The following is a 19,907-nucleotide window of genomic DNA, read 5'->3' as shown; positions in this document are numbered from 1 at the left end:
AAGCTGCTCCATTCACTTCTTGGTTAACGTATTACTTATGTATTGTTGGTCCAGACATGCTATTTTCAGACAACAAATGTCAACAAGGTCGCGATGACCTCGTTCACATTTGTGAAACCACACAGTATAACCCTCAGTGATTAGCAACCATAAGGGGATCGATCATACTGGAGATAAATATGCTGTGACTAGTTGAAAAAGGTAAGAAAATCTAAAAAAAAAACGATTGATTGAGTAATAAAAATCACAGCTAGTCTCAGTGTCACAACATGAATTCAGCACCATGGACAGAGTCACAGCTAGTCTCAGTGTCACAACATGAATGCAGGACCATGGACAGGGTCACAGCTAGTCTCAGTGTCACAACATGAATTCAGGACCATGGACAGAGTCACAGCTAGTCTCAGTGTCACAACATGAATTCAGGACCATGGACAGAGTCACAGCTAGTCTCAGTGTCACAACATGAATTCAGCACCATGGACAGAGTCACAGCTAGTCTCAGTGTCACAACATGAATTCAGCACCATGGACAGAGTCACAGCTAGTCTCAGTGTCACAGCATGAATTCAGCACCATGGACAGAGTCACAGCTAGTCTCAGTGTCACAACATATATTCAGCACCATGGACAGAGTCACAGCTAGTCTCAGTGTCACAACATTAATTCAGCACCAGCAGTTTGAACTAATTTAGTGCAGAGGTACAGTTGACATGATGTCACGTCAGGTCCCACTAGAATCAATGAGAATTGACGACCACAAAGCCTTCATTGATTTCCCTTTGTCAATAACTGGGGAATCGATTCCGTGATAGAATCCCCATCCCATAGCACCTGAGCAGGATTGTTTTCTCATTCCTGCTCCCGTTGGATTTCTGACCATTGTTTTTTTTTTTTTACCAATTCACTGCGGCTCATTACCGGCCACAGTTAATTTCTGTCCGCCCGCTCCCTCCTGCACCAAAATATAAGCACCGTACTGTACTGCACATATTAGCATTTGGACCCAAATTATGAGAGAGAGAGAGAGAGAGAGAGAGAGAGAGAGAGAGAGAGAGAGAGAGAGAGAGAGAGAGAGAGAGAGAGAGAGAGAGAGAGAGAGAGAGAGACGACCATTACAGCACCATCGATAGAGGCTGGTTATTATTAAATAGATGTAGATCTGAATTAGATTCTGCACATCATTCTACAGCTGTCTACACAGTAGATGGGGAGAGTGATATGAAAACTTTAGTCATTTTTTTTAATGCATTCTCTCACTGGTCTACTACTAGCTGGGGAAATAATGGAAACTAATAAAAACTGTTTCTCATTTTGCTGGGGACCCCCTCCAGGACCCGGGTCCTGGGGGTCCATGCGCATACAAGCCTTTTTGCAGTATGCGTACGTACTGTATTCATGCTCACTTTCTGCCCTGTCCTTACCTTAACAAACATGCCCAGCTATGTTGTTGAAAAGTAACTATTCATTATGATAGCCGTGAAAAACCTACAGTTTGATGGAAGCGCAATGTTTTTTTTAATAATACTTTCACAGTAGTCCTTAGACAAAGGGTGGCACACCCACCCACACACACCCCCACCCCACACACCCACCCCCCCCCCCCCCCCACACACACACACACACACACACACACACACACACACAGACACAAGACCGCACTTTGAGAACCGTAAGAAGCTTACTCTCATCCTATCGTGATTGTCGGTGCATATTTATATTATTTGATATTAAACACATGAGGATTGGACGATCAAATATTTAAGAGCGCGGGGATGTGCAACACGTTGTGGGGCTTGTCGGAAGCTGGGGTTTAGGTGGTTAAACAACGGTCCGCATGCAATACATTCTCTTCACGTTTTTTCTTTTTAATACACCGCAGCAGCAATCTGACACACACATGGACAGACGTGGTTCATCATCGAATCATTGTTATAGATCAATGGTTTTCAACCTTTTTCATGCCAGGGACCCCTAAATTGATATACATTTGGCCACAGACCCCATTCTGAAAATGTTGTGCCAGGGACCCCCCCAGAAGCAAAGATTTGAGTTAAAAATGTTCGCTTTATAAATATATATATTCAAGGCTATGCACACATTTTCAAGATTTTTCAAAAATAGCAGATCTACAAGCTCAAGCTATGAGCTTGTATATCTACTATTTTTGAATAGCCAAAGCTAAGTGGTTGAAATGATTGTGACGCTATGTTAACTAATTTTGCTGGGAACCCCCCCCCCCCCCCCCCACCTGGTACCCCCCAAGGACCACTGGTGGTCCCCGGACCACTGGTTGAGAACCACTGTTCTAGATCAATGATTCAAGTAAAGAAATACTCTTACTTTATGGTATCTATAGTACTTTGTGCTTTTTAAAACCTCCATGCTCTCCTTCATTGCTCCGGCTAAAAAGTGATTTCTTATTACGTGTTGTTGTGTACATTTCGTGTAACAGTACTGTTTCTTTTTCTATTGTATATTGATATGCTGTGCAGCACTTTTTGTTTTTAAATGTGCTCTAGAAATAAACTTGACTTGACTCTTTTTATGTTGTTTCGTAAATGTATATCCTACTTGATCATACTACAGCGTCACACAAAAGATCAACAAACTCGAAACACGGCTCAAAACGCGGCGTGAAGCTACTTTTGCTATTTTTGAATCCTGAAAAGTATCAGTTTTTGGCCGGTTTCCACCCGACAGAGACAACCAAGTATTTTGATATTGTGGTATACTGTCATGAGCCGTGGCGGTGTGACAGTTGTTGTCTTTCACGGTCATCACGCCGGTCTCATTGTTGAAGTCCAGCACCGCACCGATAAGCATCCCTGTCTCATCCAGTGAACTCACCGAGTCCTGCTGCTCCACCACCTGCTCCCCCAGCCATGCACCCAAACCTGAAACCTCACCGGCCCACCCCCCACCCCCTACCACCATACACACACCACCTGCTCCCCCAGCCATGCACCCAAACCTCACCGGCCCACCCCCCACCTCCTACCACCATACACACACCACCTGCTCCCCCAGCCATGCACCCAAACCTCACCGGCCCACCTACATGTACCACCTCCCACCAGATACACGCCACCTGCTCACCCAGCCATGCACCCAAATGTGAAACCTCACCGGCCCACCCACCTCCAACCACCATACACACACCACCTGCTCCCTCCCACCATATAAAATGGTGCATTTGTATAGCGCTTTTATCCAAAGCGCTTTACATAGATTGTGCATTACATTCACCCATTCACACACACATTCACACACACATTCATACACCGATGGTGGAGGAAACCATGCAAGGCACCAACCTGCTCATCGGGAGCAATTAGGGGTTCAGCGTCTTGCTCAAGGACACTTCGACACTAACTCTGGGGGGGAGCCCCCAGCCCGGGATGGAACTGGGAACCTTGTGGTTTCCAGTTCACTCTACCCGGCCACTCTACCCCTGAGCCACTGCCGCCCCAGCCATGCACCCAAACCTGAAACCTCACCGGCCCACCCACCACCATATACACACCATCTGCTCCCCCAGCCATGCACCCAAATCTCACCGACCCACCCCCTACCACCATGTACACACAAGCCAACACATTTCTCACAGATAGGCTTCAGTTATTGCCTCTGACATTTTCACTCCCTAATGCGTCACTGTAGGACTACAACAACTATAAAAGGCACACATTGCAGCTTCAAATATTACTCGAATCAAGGAATTAAACAGCTACCTCGGTAGCTGACCTATAGCAACGCTTGGCTAAGAACCATAACCTCCCGTGATTGAATCCCACCATGGTTAGTACTTCTTTTTTTTCTCTCTCTCTGCATAGTTTTTGTGAGGTTAGGGTTAGGATTAAGGTTAGGTTTAGACATATTTTTGTGAGGTTAGGGTTAGGATCAAGGTTAAGTTTAGACAAAACCACCATAACACACACGTTGCTCCTGTCCTGTGTGCACCAAAACAACCATAACACACAAGTTGCTCCTGTCCTGTGTACACCAAAACCACCATAACACACAAGCTGCTCCTGTGTACACCAAAACCACCACATGACAATAATAAAACGGATTAACCACTTGAACCCCAGCATCCATATTCTGGGAGGAGAAAATATAGCTGATCCAGGCCCAGCGCCACGGGGGAGCCTGAGGGGACGTCCCGTCGGCCCCCTCACGTGGACTGTCAAGCCCTCTCAGTCAAAATGGAACGTGAAAAGGTATTTTTGTTCAATTAGAATAATAATAGCCTAACACAAACACAACACCACAGTGCGTTGGATCGGTTTTCTAGTCTTAATAGGCTATAATAATGCATTACGGCAGCTATTTGACACATGGCCTCATTATGTATTATCTTTTAAGTAAGTTAAATTATCTAGGCCTTATATGTTCTTATTTTATTCCATAATGAGTGCTAGGGATAAGCTGATTGATTTACTTATGTGAATGTTTTGTTAAAGGAGAGAAATACAAGTAAATACAATGCATTCACTGGAATAACACGCCGAAGATAAAAAAGACAATAAAGACTCATTTAAATGTGGTCGTTGGTCTTGTCCAAACAGACATAACAACAAAGAACAGACATTGATCCCTATAAGCCAGTGGTTTTCAACCCTTCTCATATCAAGGTCCATTATTCATTTGGCATTTGAGCTACGAACCACCATTTGATGAGATTTAGACTCTCAGACCCAAATCTAAAATAATATTTTGTTATCGTTGGATAAGATTTTGTCCACAATTTCATGCTGTAATGGTGTTGGTACCAATAGGAGAGATAAAAGTTGATCAAAATAACAATTCTTTAATTAAGTAATGCAGATGTTTAACAATAATTTAACTATTGAGAGCGTAAAATGAAACCATATGGACCCGTAAGGGTCCATATGGTTTCATTTTACGCTCTCAATAGTTAAAGATCTATAAGGGTTCATTTGGTTACCAACTCTCCATCATTTAGCTGGGGACCACCTGGAACCCCCTCAAGGACCACTGGTGGACCCCGGACCACTGGTTGAGAACCACTGCTATAAGCCACTCTAAAAGTCATCTCTCAAGAACAGATTCCGAGCTCAAATTCAAAGGAAAGAAACAGCAGAGGGCGCTGTTTTTTTTTCTTTTCTTTTGACGATGGGTTCCCAGATTGCTGTAAAAGTGATGCTTGCGGAACTCGTCTCCTCCTCGTTCCTGACCTCATCACTGTCGTGCCAATAAACATGGTAAAGCACACGCCATCTTGTGTAATATTGCTTATATTTTTACGGATGGGGTGAAGACCTCCAGTCACGTTGATACACACATTAACACATGTGACATGCCCACAGCCATAATTAGCATGATACACTAACCTACACACTCCTTCTGTCGGGGAAAGAAGACGTAATGGAGTATAAAGTATTGAAAAATAGATATACTTAACTCATTCACTGCCAGAATTATTCTGGCTGCGTTTGAACACTGCCATATTTTTCATTGAAAAAAAAAAGTACTCAGGAGCCGAGATACAGAATTTTTAAGTTTTAAGTTAACAAGGAAGTGGATGGGAGTCTATATCTTCGAAAAATCATACCTCCTTGGTCTTTGGGTCAAAAAAAAAAATATATATATATATTTTTAATTTTTTTAATTTTTTAAAAAGTCGTTTTAGTCGTTCTTGGCAGGCATGGCTTATGGACAGAAGTCGTTTTAGTCGTTCTAGGCAGTATATGAGTTAAGTAACATGACCTCAATATTGTACTCAAAAGGGCAAGACCACTTTGGTAGAGGTTTGGGTTGTGTAGTTACCTTGCCATGATGTAACTCCAAAGGTGGGTAAGAAATCAAAAATAATGTCTCCATTGATTATAAATTAAAATAAATTAAATTAGATTTAGCCATTTGTATTAGGAAGAAAACCTAGACTGGATCCGTATCCAGAACTTCAAATAGTCAAGTTGACATTTTTATTTAAAAAAACAAACAGTACCGTTTTTTTTCTGATGTTCTATATTGTCTGAATCAGCTTTGTTTGCCTTCGTTTATGGGCTAAAAGAGTGGCTTTGAGAGCTATTTCACCGTGCAATGTAAGTCAGTGTGGGAACATATTTTGAATTATCAAGGGAGAAATTATTTTTGATTTCTTGCACACCTTTGGAGTTACATCATGGCAAGGTAAATACACAACCCAAACCTCGACCAAAGTGTTCATGCCCTTTAACCACTTAAACTCCAGCATCGGTATTGTTTGGGAACGCTTTTGAAGCTCACAACGCGACGCATTGCGTCGCGTTGTGAGCTTGTCGATCGGCTATTTTCGGCGAAAGCGTTCCCCAAAATAACAGATAATGCACTACTATTGAGCCCTGAGGGCCTCCGGTTACCCATATGGGGTTTAAGTGTGTACAGTACGTGAGTTAATGTACCGATTCACGTGCCACCACTGCTCACAGCCGTTAATTAGCATGCAAAAAATAACAGCGGACAACCGGACCTCCTACACATTTCCTTCCACCAGGGCAGGAAGCTCCCCCCCCCCCCGTTCTATCTCCAAATATATACCGGCGCTCCGCTAATGAGCTGGATAGCTTTAGCTATCATTAGCGTATTGTGGTGACGTAACCTACAGGCCCTAGGACCTGCACACGCAGCTGTTCACTCCAGATGTTACCTTTCACAGCTAGGTAGCGTTAGCATCTTCCTGTCCAATGACAGGGCTAATAATACAAATACGAGCTGCTGCTGTCCGACTTTACTTCTGTGTTGTGTGACCTCCCGCGAGTTTGACAGCTGAAGTGCATGCGGATGTCACGTGTGTGTGTGTGTGTGTGTGTGTGTGTGTGTGTGTGTGTGTGTGTGTGTGTGTGTGTGTGTGTGTGTGTGTGTGTGTGTGTGTGTGTGTGTGTGTGTGTGTTTTGTGCGAGCGTGTGTGCGTGCGTGCGTGCGTGCGTGCATGCATGTGAGTGCATTATTGTTTTTGTTTTTATTTCTTGCATTACTTTCACTCGGCTACATTTCAAATAGAAATATCGTACTTTTGACTCAACTTTACATTTCTATGAAGGGACTATTGGGACCCAAACTTATAAAATATATTATGAATTAACCACTTACTGTAAGCCCTATTTTTTAATAGAAATAAAATAGCCAATCTATAAGCTCACAATTTGTGTTTATTTTTGGAATAGAGCAATGCATTGATTTTTTTTTTTACGAAAACTGTACTTTGTGATTTGTACTTTTGAATACTTATTGCATTTACTTGCAGGTATACACTTTCTCCACCCCTGGTTATACCCAGTGGTGTAAAGTAACTAAGTACATTTGCTCAAGTACTGTACTTAAGTACAATGTTGAGGTACTTTTACTTTACTGGAGTATTTCCAATTGTCTATACTTTTACTTCTACTCCACTACATCTCAGAGGCAAATATTGTACTTTTACTCCACTACCATTATTTGAAAACGTTGTTACTACTGTAGTTACTTTGCAGATATATATTATTACATTATAAAACATATATTAACCACTTTAGCCCTATTTTATACCTAGGCTATTTGAAAATAGCCGATCTACAAACTCACAACGCGTCGCATCGCGACGCGTTGTGAGTTTGTAGATCTGCTATTTTCAAAAATGTTTCTACTTTTACTTTGATACTTTAAGTACATTTAGATACAGATGTGCCACTTCAAAACTTCACACGTTACTGTTCTTTCCCTGAAAGTGCCCTGAAAATGCATTTTGTCCTCCCTGTTCTGCCCTTAAAAATTCACTGTTTTGCCCCTGAAAAGAAGTTGTCACTACACACCCCCGTTTTTCCCTTCAACAGACATCCATATACATGAGAACAAAAGAATGTGTGTTGAAGAAGGTGTCAGACTCATTATGAGGCGAAAGGTGATTTGAAGAGGTCCTTGACCAGTTGCTCAAATTAATTAGCATCATAAAAGCAGTGATCATCAAAATAATTCAGCATTTTAAATGCCCTTCTTTGTCCCTCTTATTGCCCTGGGAATCCCCTGAAAATTTACTGTCTTGCCGATGGCAGGACATTTGAAGTTTTGAAATGGCACATCTGTACCAATACTTTTGTACTTTTACTAAAGTAAATGTTGAATTCCGGACTTTTACTTGTAACAGAGTACTTCTACATTGCAGTATTGACACTTTTACTTAAGTACTTTTGCCACCGCTGGTTAAAATGAATTAAAATTCTAAACAACACGTCTAAACAACCTTGGTCCAGTGTGTAATGACGTCGGTTAGGTTTGCCCTCAGTGATGGAGCCAGATGTTATTAGCTAGATGCAAGCCTCTGGCTGTTTAGATCTGCTAACGTAATGAGCCAAAAACTACTGCTATACTCATCACTGATTCTCCTTCAGCAAACTCTATTAACCCCATTAAAACCTTTTGGATTATATCCACTTTAACCATTATGTTATACTTTGGTAATACAAAAAATCGCAGATTTACAAGCTAGCTACAAACTATGCCACTTTTTCATTTGAGCTAAAAAAGCATTATTTTACACTTTGGCTATTTTTGAAAAATCATGAAAATGTGTGCAAATCTTTGAATATATATATATTTTTACTGAAATCTTTGCTTCTGGAGGCCCCTGGAACAACATATTTTGAGATAAGGGTCCACGGCCAAATGCATATAATTTTGGGGGGTCCTTGACATGAAAAGGTTTGAGAACCGCACTGACATAGAAACTGTTTTAGAAGACACACAGCAGCACTGATTCCTCTATAGCAGTGGTTTTCAACCTTTTTCATGCCAAAAACACCTAAATAGATATATATTTGGCCGTGGACCCCCATCTGAAAATGTTTTGTGCCAGGGGCCTCCGCAAGTAAAGATTTGAGTTAAAAATGTTCGCTTTAAAAATATATATTCAAAGATACGCACACCTTTTCCAGGATTTTTCAAAAATAGCAGATCTACAAGCTCATAGCGCGGCACTCGGTGCCGCGCTATGAGCTTGTATATCTGCTATTTTTGAATAGCCAAAGCTAGGTGGTAAAAATGATTGCGACGCTATGTTAACCAATTTAGCTGGGGACCCCCTGGTACCCCTCCAAGGACCACTGGTGGTCCCCGGACCACTGGTTGAAAACCACTGCTCTATAGCTACGAACAGCCGCCCCCTTGAGGTCATCTTCTATGTCAAGAGTTCCACACTCTCCTCATCCCATGCAAGACATTCCAGGCGAGTGTGGCCCTCCGGGACCTCCAGTTCCTGTTCTGTCCAAGCAGTCCAGGCACCGATATATTTAATAAGTCCTCGATTACCTCGAGCGCCAATCCCGCTGGCAGCGGGCAATGGATTTGTCCTCTACGTTAAATACTGTTTGTGCTTGAGGCAGAGATTCCTGCATTCCATTTCTACTGGCAATGTCATCTGCATTGTGAGTCTCAGGGCATTGGTCCATCATCACCACGATAAACAGGAAGCCGGGTCGGTCAGGGTGCAATGTTGATTTGATTTAGTTTTAGTCATAGTCTTTTGAATAAAATATCATTTAGTTTTAGCCATATCTTAGTCATCTGAAATGTTTTACTGTTAGGCTAGTTTTAGTCAACTAAATATCATAAGATTTTAGTCGACTAAACCTACAGTTGATTTAGTCGACTAAAATGTATTTTGCCGGTGCCTTGATGGCGTCGTAATGGCTGATTTTACCCTTGGTTGCATGCTGAAAATAGCCGATCTACAAGCTCACAACGCGTCGCGCTGCGACGCGCTGAAAATAGCCGATCTACAAGCTCACAACGCGTCGCGCTGCGACGTGTTGTGAGCTTGTAGATCTGCTATTTTCAGAGCACAACACCCGAGCGCAACCAAACATAAAATGACTTGTCTTTTAGTTCTACTGGATCTCTTCTCCACTAGTAGTCTAGTTTTTATTTGTTGACGAAATTGACAATATATTTAGTCTTAGTTTTAGTCATCATAGCTTAGTTATTATCTTGTTTTTATGAACCTCGGCTCAAGTCCGGCTGTAGCTTTCCTCCCTCATCTGAACCATCTTCCCATGAACTCCATATATAGGCCCGGAGAATGTTCATGAGATTCCCACCGGTGTATGGCGTATGATGGCAGGAATGTATAGATAGTATTGTGTATTTGTTGGTTATCTCATTGAAACAAGGTTTTACACATAATGTGCTAATTCCAACTCAGCTACAGCTGTCGATCTAACAGCTGAGCTGACTCTCCCATGCTACTCTGACTCTGTCAGCTATCTCTATACGTGTATCTATGTTTGTGTCGCTCTTATCTTTAGTACATACCTTATATGATCATTTGGAATAGCATCTCTGGGACAATGTGAACTATAAGAACTGTGTTAGATGGGTGCTCCAGAGGCTTGTGCCCCGAGGGGCTGTTGGTCAGGCCAGGAGGCCTGGCTATACTGATTGATCTGTACACTGTTTGCTCTGCTGAAATCTTCCTAATAAATGGTCTACGCTTCACCCTGACTGGATATATTAGTTTCCATAATAGGCGTCAAAACATTCCCGGCTGCACTAGAGGCTTCAAACGGCTTCAAAGGGGTCTGTATAAAAAACCAACAGGTGACCTGGTACTTTTAACAACAGAGTATTTCTATTCTGAGGTATTGCTACAGTCCTTTTTACTTAACCACTTAGAGCCAATGCCAAGGACGTAATATTACGTCATCTCAAATCCAACGCTTCACTACCAAAGATGTAATATTACGCCATCATGTTTTTTTATTTTTTATCTTTTATACAAACAATTCTAACCCTAACCCATGATTTTGTAACCCATTTTTCACCCAGTGCCAATTTCCTATGTAATCCTGGGCCCTACTCTCCCGTCTCCCTCTGCCAGCCTAGGGAGAGCCTAGAACTGAGCTCATGCCTCCTTCAATGCATGAGGAGCTACTGTAGCAAGCCACTTCTTATCACCTGACAGGGGGGGAGTTTCCCCATAGGACGTAGCGCGTGGAAGGAACACATTATTCCAACCAGTTCCTTTCCCCTCCATCAGGCGCCCCGGCTGACCAGGGGGAGGGAGTACAGTATACAGTATAATCATGGTGTTATTAATGATTACGCTAGAGGGCGCTCTTCGAATGAACCAACCTATGAATGATGCCTTGACTTCGAGAGAAGGATCCGGAACGGGAAATGACGTTATCTAAAACATGTTCACCCCCCGTCCACTACAATGTTATCATATTCATAAAAATACATTTATCTCGGATTTCTTTTCCCAGATTGCGTTTGTGGTGAAAACGATATATTCAACTGCCGATAACAGAACAGACGATCGCGGTTACAATGTGTTTTTTCGGTGCAGTAGAGAGACTCGTCTTTCCATCGAGGCATCGTTGGTTTACATCCGCGTTGAAAACAAATTTCGTCAAAAACACTGAAAATAAGGTAAAAACTCTGGCAGAGGCGGGATGAATTAACTGATTAATACCTGGCAATGAATGTGTTAAGTCAGGGGTCTTCAACAGGGGGTCCGGGACCCCTAGGGGGTCCTCAGAGTTACTATAGGGGGTCCGCCAAATCTTGAACCCTATAGCATCCCTTTTCTGAGGAGAACGTTAGCCAAAAATCGCAGATCTACAAGCTCACAACGCCTCGCGCTGCGAGGCATTCTGAGCTTGTAGATCTGCTATTTTTTGGCAAAGACGTATAGGTGTAGAGGGAAAAAGAGCAGACCACGTGAACCTGTTGAATCTGAAACACAATTTTATACAATATAGAGGAGGGGGTATTTGCTTGATCTCTATCTCTCAGCTAGGGGGTCCCTGCTTCATCTCTCTCTCAGCTAGGGGGTCCTAATTGGCCTGAAAACATTGAAGACCCCTGTGTTAAGTGGTTAAGTAAAAAAGAAAAGAAGAAGTAAACATAATGTTAGTATTTCTTGCACCAGTGCGTTGGTGCAGCAGAGAGACACAGCCTGACTGTTACTGCACTGCAATGTGAGCACTCTGTCAATACGTGTCTGTGTCGGGTAGAAACCTCATACTGTGTCCAACAAGAAAAACCTCATACTGTATGTCCAACAAGAAAAACCTTACTTTTCAGGAAAAAAACAAGAACGGAAAACATTCAGAAATAAGTGAAAATAGCAGATCTACAAGCTGGCGACGCGTCACGTGCTCGTAGATCTGCTATTTTCACTAATTGCTTGAGACTCTTGTACATACGGCGAAGTAGGGCGTTCATTTAGTGAGGGGAAATAAAACCCCCCCAAAAAAGCGTTGGTATGGAGATACAAGGTTTCTGCCCGACGACACAGCATAGCGGATATGTGCAGCTCTGCCTCCCAGCTAAAAAGAGGGAAAAAAAAATAGGAGAGAGAAAAAAAAAAAAGAAATAGTCCATCTGAGAGTAAAAGTTGTCAAGTCATCATTCCTGTTCCCCACCACAGCACAGAATGTCTTTGAAGTGGTGGAGCTGCATTATTGACACACACACACACGCACGCACGCACGCACGCACGCACGCACGCACGCACGCACGCACGCACGCACGCACGCACGCACGCACGCACGCACGCACACACACACACACACACACACACACACACACACGCACACGCACACACAAATCCTGAACTTAACACCCACCCATGCGAGGCGGGGGGAGTCGTTTTTTTTACCCCCTCACAGCTAAACCCAGGATCTGGATCGGTGCAGCGGTTCCCTCGGGAACCGGTGGAAGAAGTACTCAGGTTTTTTTTTTTTTTTTTACTCAAGTAAAAGTAAGCAAGTAGATAAAAGACCGGCACTGGGTGTAAAAAAAAGAAGGAGGAGACAGATCCTTTATTATTACAAGGTAATAATAAAGTAGGTGTTCTCACACCTACACAACGGTCTTCATCCTTTAGCCCTGATGAAGACCTTATTTGTAGTACATTTACTCTAGTACTGTACTTAAGTACAATTTTGAGGTATTTTTTTACTGGATTATGTCCTATTTTTGGTACTTTTACTTCTACTCCACTACATCTCAGAGGCAAATATTTTACTCCATTACAATTACTTGAGAACTTTAGTTACCAGTTACTTTGCAGATTTTGTTATCACAAAACATATATTAACCACTTCAACTCTATATACATTTCGGCCATTTGAAAATAGCCGATCAACAAGCTCACAATGCGTCGCGATGCGACGCATTGTGAGCTTGTAGATCTGCTATTTTCAAATGATTTTTAGACATTTTATACATTTGAAAACGTATGAAACGAGACAGTCTGTATAACGGGTACTTTCAATTTTTGGTACTTAAAGTACATTTTTATACCAATACTTTTGTACTTTTACCCAAGTGAATATTGAATTCCGGACTTTTACCTGTAACAGAGTATTTCTATATTTACTAAATATGTTGACCATTTCGTTGCACAACAAATCAAACCTAGACTAACATGTTACGGAGGAACCCGTGGAGAAGAGATCCAGTAGAACTAAGGACTAAGTGATTTAATGCTATATGTTGTGCGCTGGTGTCGCGCTCCAAAACTAGCCGATCTACAAGCTCGTAGAGCGGCTATTTTCGGCACACAGCTAAGTGTAAATCAGGCTGTACGGCAAAATAAGACATTTTAGTCAATTAAATCAACTGTCGATTTTTTTTATCCCATCTGATCCAAGAGAATTTTTGAACTTTTTTTTAAATTTTTTATTCCACGATTTTGTAACCCATTTGTCACCCAGTGCCAATTGCCTAAGCCTGTAATCCTGGGGGCTACTCTCCCTCTGCCAGCCTGGGGAGAGCCCCGAACATGAGCTCATGCTTCCTTCGATGCATGAGGAGCGAGCAGGTCGCTGCTTAATCACCTGACGCACGGGGGGGAGTTTCCCCGGTAGGACTTATAGCGAATGTCCCATTTTCTCCATGAAAAGGTCTGGATTTCCCACTGATTTGCCCATGAATTGCCAATGGCAGGGCCTGTGAAGCTTTGGAGTGGCAGATCTGTAATAGAGTGTTTGTTCAGTAACAGGAGTCTCCCCCCCCCCCCCCCCCCCCCCCCCCCCTCTATCCAGCTCTTTAATGAACAGAAAATAAATGTTCAGGTAAGTGACAAAAAGTCAGCCAATCAGGAGAGAGCTTCATTTTTATCCTGTGTGAGTTCTCTATCCTGATTGGATAACATTGGTATCCTGACCTGAAAAGGCATTTTCTGTTTAATAAAGAGCTGGAGAGACATGGAGACTCCTGTTACTGAACACAGACTCTATATCAATGAGTACTATCAGAATATGGAGCTATTTAACACTCTTTTTAAAAACACATTTTAACCAAAGAAAATCCCTTACCCCCTACCTTTAATTACAGTACTTGTAAATGTACTTAGTTACATTCCAGGAAGGGCGGCCTGCTTCCCCGTGCTGCGTGTGCTGGACTGCAGCGCAGCTGCTTGACGCCATAAATGATTAAACAGCTGATCTGCATGGAGAATGGTGCATTTCTATTGCACCTCTATGCAAAGTGCCTTACAATGTGCATTACACTCACACACGCACACGTACACACACGCACACACACACACCCTAACACCTAACCTCTAAATCAGGGCTCTTCAGCGTTTTCAGGCCAAGGACCCCCTAGCTGAGAGAGAGATGAAGCAGGGACCCCCTTCCTCTATATTGTATAAAATTGCGTTTCAGATTCAACTTTTTTTTGTTTACTTGGTCGGCTCTTTTTTCCCTCTACACCTATACCTCTTTGCCAAAAAATAGCCGATCTACAAGCTCACAACGCCTCGCAGCGCGAGGCGTTGTGAGCTTGTAGATCTGCTATTTTTTGGCTAAAGTTCTCCTCAGAAAAGGGATGCTATAGGGTTCAAGTGGTTACGGTAAAAATAAAACATATCACACAAACATTTGGCGGACCCCCTGTAGTAAATCTGAGGACCCCCTGTTGAAGGCCCCTGCTCTAAATGTCTAATCCTAACACTAACACCTAAACCTGACCTCTAAATGTTTAATCCTAGCCTGACCCCAACCTGAATCATTGTCTAAATGTAGACCTGTCTCTAAAACACACACACACGCACACACACGCACGCACGCACGCACGCACACACACACACACACACACACACACACACACACACACACACACACACACACACACACACACACACACACACACACACACACACACACACACACACACACACACACACACACACTACAATTGGCTTATTGGCAGATGAGAACAACTTGCACACACGGAATTAATTATTAGACTTTGAAGATTACAGAGAGAGAGAGAGAGTTGTAATGACAGAATGGCGTGCGGTATATAAGACTGTGTCATCATGCATCCTGCACAGTGCACACGTCACCAAAGCATTTTAACCGTCTGACCGGACAGGCGCATTCCCAGTGGGTGCTCACTGTCTCCCGTGGGTGCTCAAACCCCCGAGCACCCACTGGATCGGCGCTTATGCGAACACACACAAACACACGTACAAGCGCATACACACGTGTGCACAGACACACACACACACACACACACACACACACACACACACGGAATCCATCAGTGGGTGGGCTGGGTAACAAAGTACATTTACTTGAGTAGGCCTACTTTACTTTTATTATAACTTTTTGCATCAAACACCTCATCAGGCAAATCAGAATGTTGCAACAATAATCGTAGTGGATAAACTGGCACGTCTGATGAACTGAACTTCTCAGGCAGCTATACTGTAGAACATATATTACAGAGAGATAATATATATACAGTACATATATTCTCAAGATAGGATTTGCAAACATTTTCAAGATTAAAAAAAAAAAATGCAGATCTACAAGCTCGTTCAGCAGGTTCAAAGCTGGTTAAAAGGATCTGCAGACCCCTACAGGCAGCCACAGTGGAGCCTGGTGCTTTTCAAAGGGTTTTCTTTTCCTTTTTTTCCACTCATGTTTTTATAATACATTATTAACCACTTAACCCCAGCTCTGTACGTTGTTGACAGGTGTCCCCCAGGGGCCTATACTTGGCCCGGTGCTTTTCCCGTCTATACAGCATACTGTACATGGGGAACTGGTGTTTCCCCCACCTTCACTAAATAATGCCTGCGGGGTCAATATCCATGCAAAATAATGATATATTATTGATTTTGTCCGCTCCAATTCCAAACATGCAAATCAAAATAACCTGTTTCATTACTGCAGTCCATTGTATTGTATTTTTGTATGTTCCATCTATTCATATTTAAGTTCATAAAGTTTACGTGTAGACTTGCCAAAAATGGCCAATCCACAAGTTCACGATGTGTGTTCAACCTATTTTTGCAGAACGTTCAGCTATTTTTGCAGAACGTTCAGCTATTTTTTGCAGAACGTTCAGCTATTTTTGCAGAACGTTCAGCTATTTTTGCAGAATGTTCAGCTATTTTTTGCAGAACGTTCAGCTATTTTTGCAGAACGTTCTGCTATTATGACATGCCTAGAATAGGGATCCTAGTGTTCATGCGGTTGAGCTGAGCCAACCAGCTTATTAATACGACTCATATGTTCTGATTGGTTTAACACGTATAAAGCCTACGCCTGCCTTCATGTCCCGGCAGGACATCGTCCCACACAACCTGATCTTTGCACTTCACCGTATATATATATGTTTATAGACGTTCAGAATTAGCATTATTACATAATACAGTAAAGAAAGGGGGAGAACATGGATTATGGACTAAGAATACATCTCTGCTGTCGAGCAGAAACCAGCTATGTCCAAAATATAAACTTATCAGGAAAATGACAAATAAAAAAACATGTTTTTAAAACACAATGCTGCCTCATCGATGATGATGGACAAAACAACTATCTTCACAAGTCTGTGTTACGCGGTTTGACCGACAGTTTGAGGATCCAATGGAGTTGGGAGGTTTAGGCTTTTAAATACTTTCCATTGGTTCAACATGTGTAAAAGACTCACACACACACATACACGTAAAGGGTGTTCAATAGCACTGATTAAAGTTTAAAAAAAAAGTAAAAGAAATGCGGAGATAGCTGGTTCCTGCCCGACAGCAGAAATAGAACATGTTATTTTGTGACGGTTGTGCTTTGATGGTAAATTCGTTCTTTGGGGTGTACGATATTTAGAGCAGGCCGTTGCAGTTTTTTTCCCCCCATTATGAATTCAGAACATAACTTCAGTGGCAGTGGTGTTGTGGAAATCCTGCCAAAGGGCCCTCGCAAAAAACACACACACACACACACACACACACACACACACACACACAATATATATACACGTGAGTGCGCAAAAAAACGCACAACGCGTATCATAGAATACTTCCCCAACACACACACAACCTCAAGTTCACATGAATGTGATGCATGTGAGAACATCAAAGCAGTGAACACGCCTATAGGCAAAACAACCGCTGTGTCCTGTGTGACGTGTTCTCTACACTGCATGGTGGAAGTACTACTGATTTGTTTTAAAACATTTTTCCTAAAGTATGGGGATACAAGGTCGTTACTAAACTAACAGACACAATAAAAATGCACCTGAAGGAGCTAAACCTCCATAAACCCCCCCCACACACACACACACACACACACACACACACACACCAACAGCTCTCATTCTACAGTACGTGTCTCTGTTCTTCCATTTATGATGATTTCACTGGTGGAAAAAAGTACTCAAATGTTTTACTCAAGTAAAAGTATCAATACTGCAATGTAGAAATACTCCGTTACAAGTAAAAGTCCATGAATTAAAAAATTACTTGAGTAAAAGTACAAAAGTATTGGTATCAACATGTACTTAAGGTACCAAAAGTAAAAGTACTAAAATGTCTGAAAATAGCAGATCTACAAGCTCACAACGCGTCGCTAAGCGACGCGTTGTGAGCTTGTAGATCTGCTATTTCCAAATAGCCTAGGTATAAAATAGGGCTAAAGTGGTTAATGTATGTTTCATTATATAATAATTGATAATTGCAAAGTAACTAAAGTTTTGAAATAATCGTTTTCGAACAGTTAATCATCCTTTTGGATGACACACAAAAAAACACCCACACCCCCACACACACACACACACACACACACCTGCCAGGCATGCAAGCAAGCAGGACAGACAGTGAAATAAATAATAACCACTGAGGTCACCCCTAGTGTGATATAAGAGCAAAATGGCCGCTGTGTGAGTCAGGTCAACGGCAGAGGTTTCTAAAAGGTTTCCCTGAAAACCCTGTCACAGTGCTTCTCTAAATGTTTTTTATGTAAAGCACTGGTTCTCCAACTTTTCAGGTCGCGACCCCCCAATATAATCATATTTTGAACTGGGGACCCCCCAAAATAATCATATTTGAACTGACAAGCACTTAGAATTGTAGGTGTTGAGGCATTACATTTAGTTTGACTCGGTTCCACAGATACATATCGTGAAAATAGCAGATCTACAAGCTCACAGCCCATGGTTTGCGGTATACTAATCGTCTGTTATACTTGGCCATCTTGTATTCTAACAAGTAGCGTGCACTAGTGAGACTCAGTGGTGTAAAGTAACTAAGTGCATTTACTCAAGCACTGCACTTAAGTACAATTTTGAGGTCTGCTGTACTTTACTGGAGTATTTCGAATTTTCAGTACATTTACTTCTACTCCACTACATCTCAGAGGCAAATATTGTACTTTTTACTCCACTACAATTATTTGAAGACTTTAGTTACTAGTTACTTTGTAGATTTTAGATTAGCATTACAAAACATACATTAACCACTTCAGCCCTATATACATTTAGGCCATTTGAAATTAGCAGACCTAACAAGCTCACAATTGTGAGCTTGTAGATCTGCTATTATCAATCAATCGACTAATTGATTCACATTATGTGGGGGGGGGGACAAAAACAATGTGGCGCCAACCTGAACGCACTACCAGAACCCACAACCAGAACCAATACCCCCCCCCCCCCCCCACCTTATTGTTCTCCTTTCTTCATTAGACTGGACCACACAGTCTTGAGTAGACTTTATCACACAGGCCAGTTTGGCATGAAAACCAGGTTTTCCTCTGTGTGTAAAAATAGTCTTTTGAATCAAATTCCATTTAGTTTTACTCATATTTTAGTCATCTGAAATGTTTTAGTTTTTGTCTAGTTTTAGTCGACTAAATATCATAATATTATATAGTCGACTAAATCTACAGTTGATTTAGTCGACTAAAATGTATTTTGGCGGTGCCTTGATGGCGTCGTAATGGCTGATTTTACACTTGGTTGCACGCTGAAAATAGCAGATCTACAAGCTCACAACGCGTCGCAGCGCGACGCGTTGTGAGCTTGTAGATCTGCTATTTTCAGAGCGCAACACCCGAGCGCAACCAAGCATAAAATGAGTTTGTCTTTTACAGTAGTTCTACTGGATCTCTTCTCCACTAGTCCCTCAACATTTTTATCTAGTTTTTATTTGTTGACGAAATTGTTAATGTATTTAATCTTAGTTTTAGTCATCATAGCTTAGTTTTTATTTTGTTTTTATTTCGTTTTAGGTAGTCGACCAACATTTTTTGTCATAGTTTTAGTCGACGAAATCAACACTGGTAAAAAAAGCCTATGATGACACCACGAGGAGCAGGAGGTCTTGTAACTCTGTCTCACCTGAGGCCGTAGAGCACGGTGCCGTCCGGGTGCAGGCGGATCATGCGGTTCTTGACCGTCACGCCGTGGACGAAGGACTTCTTGTCGTTGATGAAGTAGGTGTCGGGCACCCACAGCTGGTCGGCCACGCGGTTGTCCAGCGTCAGGTTGAGGGGGATTCCCGTGTAGGACAGCCTCTTGTCCCGCCACGACTGCTGGAAGTACATGGTGATGGTGTAGTCCTGTAGTAGCGGGGGGGTGGGGGGGGGGGGGGGGTGGAGCAGATAATATGGACGGTTAGAGCAGTGGTTCTC

The 19,907-nt window shown here is 42.3% G+C and overlaps 1 protein-coding gene across 1 annotated transcript in view; it reads right to left on the bottom strand.

The window, feature by feature from the left end:
- gabrb1 (gamma-aminobutyric acid type A receptor subunit beta1) overlaps positions 1-19,907 on the bottom strand; it is a gene marked incomplete at its 3' end in the record, with an annotated part of 126,888 nt that overhangs the window by 39,820 nt on the left and 67,161 nt on the right. The window contains exon 4 of the mRNA XM_084043915.1: positions 19,615-19,835. Within this exon, the coding sequence (XP_083900041.1) occupies positions 19,615-19,835 (221 nt within the window). The remainder of the gene's footprint in view (positions 1-19,614; positions 19,836-19,907) is intronic.

The sequence above is a fragment of the Gymnoscopelus microlampas genome, assembly GCF_963454915.1.
Source record: "Gymnoscopelus microlampas genome assembly, chromosome: 20".
Classification (NCBI taxonomy): domain Eukaryota; kingdom Metazoa; phylum Chordata; class Actinopteri; order Myctophiformes; family Myctophidae; genus Gymnoscopelus; species Gymnoscopelus microlampas.
Note: the sequence above shows the minus strand (reverse complement) of the source record. Positions and strands in the feature narration are given on the sequence as shown.